A 10,131-nucleotide genomic window follows, 5' to 3' on the forward strand; every position below is an offset into this window, starting at 1 on the left:
GGGGTAATGCTAGATCCACTAGTAACAAAGCAAATCCACGGATCAAATCCAACAAAACTTCATCAAACCAACAAATCACAAAAAAAATTGGGGCTATTTTTGGTGGGGATTTTCGAAATTGGGGAAGAAAACAACAAAATTAGGCTAGAAAACGAAGAGATGAGGGGCTCCAAATTCGTGATCAACCTTGCTTTGATCCAAGATGATGTAGGGTGGAACCCTAGAGGGCCGATCTTTCACGAAAGGAGCTGATCCCGCAATGAACACGAAGAACACAAGGGGAAATCACGAAAGGAAACACAAGAGAAACACTCAAACCAACGAGATTAGGCCACACATATGCTAGATCCGAGTACACATAGAGATCACACGGTCCGAATCCAACAAATGACGATACATAGGGTAACCGGTTCATCTCCGTAAGGAGGTCTTGAGGTCTTCCCGTAAGGGGTCTTGAATCCAAGTGGATCTTCTCCGAAGAGGTGTCGGTCCCTCGCATCCGGATGGATGAGCGAGGCTCTATCTCACATATGAGCTATCACAACGCTAACCCTAACTAGGAGGAGGTGGGGGAGTATATATAGTCTAGGGCCACGAAGGGGTAAGTGGGAGAGAGTTTACATGGGCTCTCGGTCCGCATCTATGTAGGGGCACCGGATGTCCAGGCTGGGGGCCGGATGTCCGACGGCTCGTGAGGAGCCGGATGTCCGGGCCTCTGGCCGGATGTGCGAGCTAGACTTGCCCGCTCCTGTGCTCTCTGGATAGGCGGGCCGAATGTCCCAGGCTTCAGGGGGAGCCGGATGTCTGGGGTGATGGCCAGATGTCCGGGCCGCGCTGGTCCTTTGCGGTGCTCTCTGGATAGCCGATGCCGGATGTCCGGCCGGGGCCAGATGTCCGGGACATGTCTGGATGTCCGGCTGCTGTAGCAGCTGGCTCTTCTTCCTTCTCCTTCCTTCACTCCCGCGCACACTTGGCCTTGGTCCTTGGGCTCTCCATGGTCTCCTCGGGTGTACCTGAGTATGCACAAGGTCCGCGCTTGAAGTAGCATCCATGTCTTACATGCAGAAAGGGAAGATTCAGAAAGGAGCGAGTTCACCTTAGGTCCAATGGCGTATGCTCGAGGTCTCAACATGTGGGCACTTGGGGCTTGGGGAGTAGTCGTAGTGTACATGGGGATGATCGTAGGATGCTCCGCATCACATCTTCTCCCCCCTCCCTGTTCTGTTCTTATCTTTTCTCTCTGTAACCGTCTCCACCTCCCGTCCATGTAGCCCGCCCCGAGTGGAAGCAGCTGCCCATAGCCTCAGTCTGACGCCGTGGTCATTGCCCCTCCTCAAGAAGTCAATGGCACCATCTGGATCCAAGGTAATTGAGCATCGATTCTTATGCTTCAGTTACCTGTGTCAACTGGTCCATGGTTGGGGTTATATACACTGTATCGGCTTAGCTGATTTAGATTCGTCATTTTTTTCCTGAAGTAAGATTAGAGATGCAATGAAGGATCTGAGTTATATACAGAGAAGCTGAGCGAATGCATGGTATTTGGGAGATTACAATTTGTAGTAATTTTAAGCTTTTGCTTGATCATATAGATATCGAGATTCTAGCTAATAGTGGCTTAATGTGTTCTAAAAGGAATATATGCGCATTAGGGTTGCTGGTTGTATACGATGGCAAAAAAACTAACATCACACTTTATTTATTTATCGACTTTTGGGTTGAAATCCCGTTATTCTGTAATTGCTAATTTGGCCGCTGATTTCCTATGTAAACCAATCACTTGTATTCAGCTAAATAAGTAAAGTAACTTTTACCATTAATAAGGCTTGAAAGAGCTTAGCTGTACTACTATGAAGGAAGCCAATGGTGGAATATTACCAAAGTAAGGATTAATATTGCTTTGAAGTAAACGGTTTATCAACAAAGGGAAAAATAGACAAAGAATGGAGAGTGGTTTTCCTATTTAACATCCTTTAGCTTTAACAAAAGTAGAGGGCAATGTATAAGCTATCAGTGATAGCACACGATAACTGCGATACTACATCCATAGTTGAAACCTACAGTAGTAACCATATGAGATAATGCTGGACTACTAATCAAAATGTTCAACTAATTGTATGCCAAAAAAACCTCCATTAAATCACATCATATCGCAACTTTTGAAGAATCGTCCAATGTCGACTCTGTCAAGTCCGCCGGAAGAACAACCGTCGTCCGAGCGTGCTACACCTGAGCCAGAAGAACATCCGCGGCCCGAGCGTGCTACACCTGAGCCGGAAGAACATCTGCGGTCTGAACATGCTACACCTGAGGTATGTATCAACTTTTCCCAAATTATTCTATAAAAGTTTCATCTAGAATCATGAAAAGTACTGTTCTCCTTGACCTGCTCTAAATGATTAGATTCATATTTCTGTAGATAGCTTTCAGTGATTGAAAATATTTGAGATGCTACACTTCAGTTTGATTCTCTGTTTGCTCCGTGTTTGATTTAACTCCATGAGCAAATAAGTTCATCAACAAGTTCTTGTTTGCTCCCTGTTTGATTCAAGTCTGAAAGATTCATATTTGGGTAGATAGGTTTCAGTGATTGAAAATATTTGAGATGAGGCTGTGCATCTCTGTGGTGAAATTGAGAAGGTCCTTGCTATCAGGAAAGAATTATGTGCAAGGTTGCATCACTCACGCAGGAGCTGGGTGGGGATAGATCAGATAAACAACATTTAAGACTTAAGGATGCTGAATGCAAAGATTGATGGCCTTCAACAGGAACTTACTCGTTCAAGGTGCATACATTATCTCTTTCATTGCTCCTGACTCTTGGGTATCCCACTAACACATTTGTGGAGTGGAAACTTTGATTATTGTTAGTTAATATAATTGTGTTGTTTGTAAGAATGCGTGTCAATTATAGCAGAAGGGTAATGGAAATTTTGAGTTGGTGGAACAAAGAAAGTAATGGAAAAGAGGGTGATTTGGATGGCGTAAGAAATTCAGCAAACGCGAGCCGAATTAGCTAATTTTGATTGCAGACCATGGGGCACATGTATGTTAAATGTATTTTCCTTTTTTTATTATCATGTTTTGTCTGGATTTGAAGTTGTACATGCACAGTATGGTAGGGTTGTCAGAAATGTTGATTTAGAATCTGCTACCCGCTAGCCCTTTGCATGAGTGTCTAGGAAACATGACATCGGGCAACCAATTCTTTTGTTCATTTCCGGAACTGCGGTACTTAATAATCAATCCAGGTTTGCAAACTCATATAATTCTAATTTGTGTCTCTGTATTTAATGATTGAAACAATTTTTTGTAATATCCATAGTATGAGACCAAATTTATTGTTTTACTTTTGTACCATTCTTTGTGCTTTGAGAAATAGAAATTGACATTGTCTCTTGTGTTTTGCTTGATGTTTCAGTTCAAGGAGGCACATGGGTAATCTATCTAAGAATAATGGCACACTATTAGTCGGCGACTCAAAGGCATGTAACTGAAATTCATTGATAGATTTAACTGCCATCATATACTGTGTCTCTTTGGGTTATGCTGCACACGGCCCAAATTTTACCTAGCATAGAGACATGGCATAATTTGGCTTGTTCATTATAATGAATTTTCATATTGATATTTATCAATTTAGATGTGTTGTGTTCTTTTGGAAGGAGGGTGCCGAATACTCTTTCTCCTGTTGCAATGCATAGACATTTTTGCTATAGCTAATAAATTGTCCACCGACACAGAAACTTAATTGATGTAATATGGTGTGTCTGCATTCACATTTCACACTGCATGTTTGTCCTCATATGTGAGCATGTGCGGTCATATGCGGCTGTGGTGTAAAGCAAATTGTTGCCATGGAATAGTGGTTCCATGCTGCTAAGGTAAACTCAATTAGTGGACCTAGATATATGGAGTAGAGAAATTCATGCTAAGTATTGATCTAGAGCTTGGATGTCTGAGCCACTAAACTTAATTGTAAAACTGGGAACAAACTTATAATTTCTGCACTCCCTATGTTACAGAAAGCAGAATCAAGATCTTTGTTTAGGCCCCGCTTGGGAGCTCAGTATTTTTTAAGCATTACAAGAATACTTTGGTTTTCAGAAATACTGGAGTATTAAATACTTTGAGGCGTTTGGCTTTAGCCAAAACTGTAGTTTTATATACTTGCATATTTAGGAAACTACACTATTTTTGAAGTATATGAAAAAGAGGGCTGGACCTCTTTTTCCAATACTAAAGTATTGGTTCGCTAAGCATTAGAATACCATGGTTTTCCAATCCTTTAACTTTAAAAATACTTCACTGCCAAACTAAGCATATATGTTAGATACGATTGTTGGTATAATTTTTGGGGAAATACTCGTATCCGGCGTGCCGGCCGAACTTTCGGCCGGTCGCGCCGCTCTGGTCGCGCACAGCACAACTGCTGCAGTGCCTCACGCACACCACGTGGCCATGGGTCCCACGCGCAATATCAGGCACCAACGTCCTTATCCCAGCAACCGCACATCCTCATCCACTCATCCTCTCGCCTGCCTCGCCTCCGCCTCTGGCTCGTGCCGCCGCATCCTTGCTCCGGCGAGCCCACCACCACCTGCCCGCACTGCTCCGGCGAGCGGCCACTATCCACCCGCCTCACGCCGATACGGCGAGCGGCTGCCCATCCATCGGCGCGAGCGTGCGGCAACCAGCGCTTTGTCGCCATGGCGCCCTCATCTGGTTGTGCTCCTCTCCACGGCCGCCGTCGCAGAATTTGCTACAAGCATGTTTTTTTTTGCTGGAACCAGCCCATGTATTTGCTACCGCCGACCCATCAAAATCCTGCTACCACGTTAATTTTGTTGGAACCGGCGAACCATTTTGCTACAACTGTTTTTGGTTTTTGTTACTACTGGCGTTTTGCGGATTTGTGCTACATCTATCTCCATGACATCACATGTTTCTCCAGTCGTTTTTTGCTACAACCATGTTATGATTTTGTTGGAATTGAAGATAAATTTTGCTACATCCACCCATGGCGGTGTTTGTTCACGGCGGCAATGGCTTTCTTCTTCGATGGGATCGGCAAGCAATTTTGGATACAATCGGCGAGCAGTTTTGCTTCAACCAGCACCTTTTTTTGCTGGAACCTTTGGATTTTTTGCTGGAGCCTATGTTTTTCAGAGATGCAAAGCAATTTTTGATACAACCGGGGAGAAAATTTGCTTCAACCAATATCTAATTTTGCTGGAACCAGCAATTCCAAAGCTGCAACAACCGAAGCTTTTTTTAGCTGTGACAGGTCACCGCGGCGAACTGCGACGGCCACCGCGGCGAGGCGCGCTACAAGGTCGCCGGGGCTGCTCGAACGGTGGTTGGTGGGAGGGGGGAGGAGGAGATTTGACCCAGCACGGTAGCGAGGGTGGCGACCCGGTTGGCGACCGACGAGAAACGTATGGGAGGCGCTGACCACCGGCGAGGGCGGCGACCGGCGGCAGGGCGGCAAATTACGGCGGAGGTCGATGGGCACTCGCGCAGCCGCCTCTCACTGCGGTGTGCGGGGCTGCAATTTTTCAGGAAGACGATGGAGAAAAGGAACGAAGCGAGAAGACACATCTGACGGCTAGCAGTCATTGCATCGTACGGTCCCAGGGCGACCGGCCGAATCGTTTGGGCCGGTGCGCTGGCGCAGAGTAGCGCCCTAATTTTTGTGTGGTGCTTTTTTTTTGTCAGATTATATTATGCAAACTTTCATGATACACAGATAGCCGTCGCCTCTGACCTTTGCCCGTTGTACTCCCATAGACATCCAAGCTCTCCGCATCCACCCCGATACTGCACCCCACCCCTGCACGTGTCGGCTGCCATCGCTGGTCTGCCACGAGCCCACGACGTACCCATCTGCATCTGCCTCGCCTTGAGGCCACAGCAGCACCCCTGCCCTCCTGCCCCTGTTGGCGAGCGCGACCCTCTACCGGTAGCGACACTGCTCCCGTGTGCTGGCCTTGCTGTCTCATCTCCTCTCTCTCTCTCTCTCATGTTTGGGTGTTAGCGAACCCTACTAGTGTGCTGGGCTGGGCCATATGCTGCTCGGCTTGAGCTGCACGGAGGCCTGGCAAGAAAGCAACTACATATACGAACGAGGCCATCGGTAACAGACAAGTCGGCTCGGATCAGGACGGCTTCGGCCTCATCTGCTTCTGTCTTCCACTTCTCCTTCCTCTTCCTCTGGTGATCTCCTCCTCCCTTGTAATGGCGATAGCTTGATGAATCCATGGCTTCTAATCCACATTGATGAGGAATAGGTCCTTGTGAGAAGAGTGCTGCTAACAATTGGAATTGGTATTCAGAGCCAATCCCTACCACCCTTCTTCAATTCCACCACTCAGCCCCAATTCCATGGATTAGAAGGCACGACTAGTGAGCTCCATCGAGGCGGCCGTGGAGGCGGCCGTCAATCGGGCGGTACAGCCGGCCGTCAAGGAGATGCGTGCCTACACCGATGGCTCGAGGCAACGCATCTGCGAGGAGATCAAAGAGAGACGCCATGCTCGAGCGGTGGGCGTCCACAACGTCGTCGCCACCACGTCCGGCATGCCTGCTGCGACCACCACCGAGGCCTCCATCAATCGCCGGGCCACTCTACGGCTCAGCAACGACCGGGGCATGGCCGCATCCCATGGCACCGGCCTCGCTGCCATGTCGCCCGCAACGTGTTCGACGCAATGCCCAAGCCGCGCCGTCACCGGGTCAATGTCAGCGCCCACTCCCACCGCAACATTAGCTTCGTCCAAGGTCACCGTCAGTGTCGTCCCTGAGCGCGGCTTCTTCGACCTCGAGCCAGCGGCCGTGGCCTTCAGTCCGACCCCCATGCTGGACATCTCGGGCGACAGCTCAACCGTGATGAACTCCCTCACGCACGATGCCGTCTCCAACACCAGTTCGGCCATGGCCTCTGTGTGTGCGTTGACATCTACACACATTCCCTCTGCGGTGCCTATGGACACCGTCGACGCGAGCCCAGGCGGGGACAATGCTACAACTCTCGTCTCTGTCGCTGTGGAGGCGTCAGCAGCAATGGAACTCGCTCCAAGTGTGGCTGCCCCATTGGTTTGCCTCGATGATCTCCACCTCAAGACGTACATAGGTGCCATCAGCGTGTTCCCAAGTGTTCCTATGTCAGCGCTCTCCAGGTGTTCTACAGAAAGTTTAGACCAAGACACGAGCATGGAATCGCCAGAATTTGCACTCGGTGTATGTCCGCTCACGAGAGTAGCGTGTGCCTACTTCCACTCTAGTCTTATGCCACCAGTTTTGAGGAGTGCTCGTGTCAAGAAGGTCAACATGTTCCAGTTGCTCAACAGTAACGACAGCATCAATGTCACCAAGGAGCAGGACAAGTCACTACTTAAATGGCACATGTCATCGTAGCTTGTAAGCTTCCTTCATCTCGCGCTCGAAAGTTCCTTCCATGTGAATTATTTCCAATGACTACTGCATCAATTTGCTTGCCACTATTGCAATATGTTCAGAAGTGTGTGTGGCCGCCACCTGCTCTCATGTATGGGCACAAGAAATGCAGCTTACTGGATATGAGTGGTTTTTTTCCTTTTGCGCAGAGGGGCAATAGCAGTGATTTTATCCATGTTCATGCAGCAAATGAATTTGATGCTCTATTTGTTATTGGCAATCTTACTACTCAGCAATATTTGGGTCAGTGGAGAGTTTTCAAGTCTCAACGAAGGCTCCACAAGGTACTATCGGTAGCAGATCACCCCATTTCCAATATGAATTACAAGTTACCACAACGGCCGTGGGATGTAGGAAATTGGAGTTTTGGCTGTTCAAGGTCCTACTTGTTAACTACAGGATGTGGTAAGTGGCCACGCAGAAATGGAATTGACACAAGTAGCAAGCTACTTGTTACAGCTCATGTTGGCAATGGTTCGGCATGCTTTCTTACTGGTATCCGGTATAGTTCTGAGGAATTATTGGCATTGCCGTGGGATCCTGGACAGCGAGCAATTAATTCAACCACGATTATCCATGCTCAAGGCAGTAGTTTCATCCATCAGCTGGGTCTTAATTCCTCATATAAACACCAGCAGCGACAAGTTTTTGCAACAAGTAGTGAACTAGTAATAAGTCATGGATTAGCATGGGTCACATGCTTTCTTGATGCTTGTGAAATATTGGGTCCTGATTTTGATGCTCTTGCACTTCTAACCATTGGACCTTGGTTGAAATACATCTGTACGAGAGACCAATGGAAGATTGCTTGGTCTTTGTTGGGTTCTAATCATTGTCAGTGGCAGTCTGTTCCTTGGTCACCATTCCTCTTTATTTTGACTGAACTGCAGCCGGTCAGCGTACTTGACTATCGCCAACAAGAGCAGCTGAAGCATGACAGAGACTATTGCAATTTTCTGGCGTTCCGACCAGCTTGGCCGCCACCGATGCGAGAAGGGGATTCCTTGCAATTTCTTTGGTTTGTGGTTGCTCTGGTGCATTTCAAGGAGTGGTATTATAGCTTGTACCCGAACAAGTTCTGGAATCCAAGTTATTTTTGGTTTGGTATTCTAGCGTCGACACTGGCAACTACTACACCGGCGGCGGCATCAGCGAAGCTTGAGCCTGACCTCTTCACGCCACCGCCAACGACTAGCTCTGCTGTGTGCGCCAACAGACCTAAGGACAAGTGGCAATTGTTCCTGTACCAGTTCAATTGTCTTGACACTTTCTGTCAGCAACACACAGAACACCATGTTGCTTTGGCTTCTGCATATCCTGAAATTTGTGTCGAAGAAGTGGCCATTGAGGATGGTCTGTTTGGATCTTTCGGTCATGTTAAGAGGATTTTTCAACCACGATATCTGGAAGCATCTAAGTACTTGTCATCGGCAGCAGATTCAGTTCCTTACCACTGTGGACCTGTAACTGCTGGAATGATTTTTCCCTATGGTTTTGTTTCTCTATGGAAATTTGCATGGTCCAGCTGGATTGACATTTTGAGGGTGATTCAAAACACATCTGCAGTTTGGTCATGCATCTTGTGGGCACATGTTCATACAACAAATTCAGTTATAGACAAAAATAGTCTCTCCCTACTGGATTACTTGCTGCAATATTGTGATGCTAGACAGGTGCATCTGCTCTGAAGAATGCTAGATGTTCAAACGCTCCTGGAACTTGCTAGACGCAACAAACAAGCGGGATCAAAAGGAAGGAGGAATGTTGCAGCTCCACCCTACTGCTGCGACCAGGACCTCGACCAGGCTTACTATTTCAACCAAGTCTATGTTAACCAACACTACTACCTCGACGCTTCCTGCGACCAAGTGAAAACCAGCAACGACTACTTCCTTGAGCAAGTCGGCTTCATCTGCTACCCCAACCTCGCCAGGCTTCGCCTCAACTACGGCACCCACCGCAACCTCGGCGAAGTCATGAAGCATCAAGTACCATGGGATCCAGGAGGTTCGCCATGGCATCAGCTTGAGGTCAAGCTGAATTTTAAGGAGTGGGGAATGTTAGTGAACCCTACTAGTGTGCTGGGCTGGGCCATATGCTGCTCGGCTTGAGCTCCACGGAGACCTGGCAAGAAAGCAACTACATAACGAGGCCATCGGCAACAGACAAGTCGGCTCGGATCAGGACGGCTTCGGCCTCCTCTGCTTCTGTCTTCCTCTTCTCCTTCCTCTGGTGATCTCCTCCTCCCTTGTAATGGCAATAGCTTGATGAATCCATGGATTGTAATCCAAATTGATGAGGAATAGGTCCTTGTGAGAAGAGTGCTGCTAACATTGGGTCTGATGTTAGCGTGATGTGTGTTTGTGGATGGATATGATGCTACCATGGTCTGTGTAAAAAACTGTTTTTGGTGTATTTCTCTTTGGAGTATTGCTGTTGGAGGTGAGCTTAAGAGGCGAAAGAGTAAATATCTGCTAAGCTGCTCGTATTGCTTCAGGGGAATCTTTTATCACTGTTTTTGGGGCTGTATTTATGTCAAAGAAGCATGGAGGGAGCTGGAACAAATTTGTGACTTCTCATGGCCACTTCCCTCTGAAAGGAAAAGGGCACATTGCTTGGTGATCTGAATTTGTGGATCTTAAATACAATCTCTTCCCTATAGGAAGAACACCTATG

At 47.5% G+C, this 10,131-nt stretch overlaps 1 protein-coding gene across 7 annotated transcripts; it reads left to right on the forward strand.

Moving 5' to 3' along the window:
- The first annotated feature begins 1,099 nt into the window (after positions 1-1,099).
- On the forward strand, positions 1,100-9,907 carry LOC123097133 (uncharacterized). 7 transcript variants are annotated; one of them, XM_044518886.1, is made up of 5 exons: positions 1,100-1,365; positions 2,166-2,312; positions 2,577-2,786; positions 3,422-7,419; positions 7,518-9,907. In XM_044518886.1, the coding sequence occupies exon 4, from the start codon at positions 6,472-6,474 to the stop codon at positions 7,414-7,416; it is 945 nt and encodes a 314-aa protein (XP_044374821.1). In that variant the 5' UTR covers positions 1,100-1,365; positions 2,166-2,312; positions 2,577-2,786; positions 3,422-6,471; the 3' UTR covers positions 7,417-7,419; positions 7,518-9,907. The 7 variants fall into 7 exon arrangements, with proteins under 7 accessions (XP_044374821.1, XP_044374822.1, XP_044374820.1 ...); XM_044518887.1 differs by having other exon boundaries at positions 1,101-1,365; positions 7,605-9,907; XM_044518883.1 differs by having other exon boundaries at positions 1,113-1,365.
- The last annotated feature ends 224 nt before the right edge of the window (positions 9,908-10,131 follow it).

The sequence above is a fragment of the Triticum aestivum genome, chromosome 4D (genome assembly GCF_018294505.1).
Source record: "Triticum aestivum cultivar Chinese Spring chromosome 4D, IWGSC CS RefSeq v2.1, whole genome shotgun sequence".
Taxonomy (NCBI): Eukaryota; Viridiplantae; Streptophyta; class Magnoliopsida; order Poales; family Poaceae; genus Triticum; species Triticum aestivum.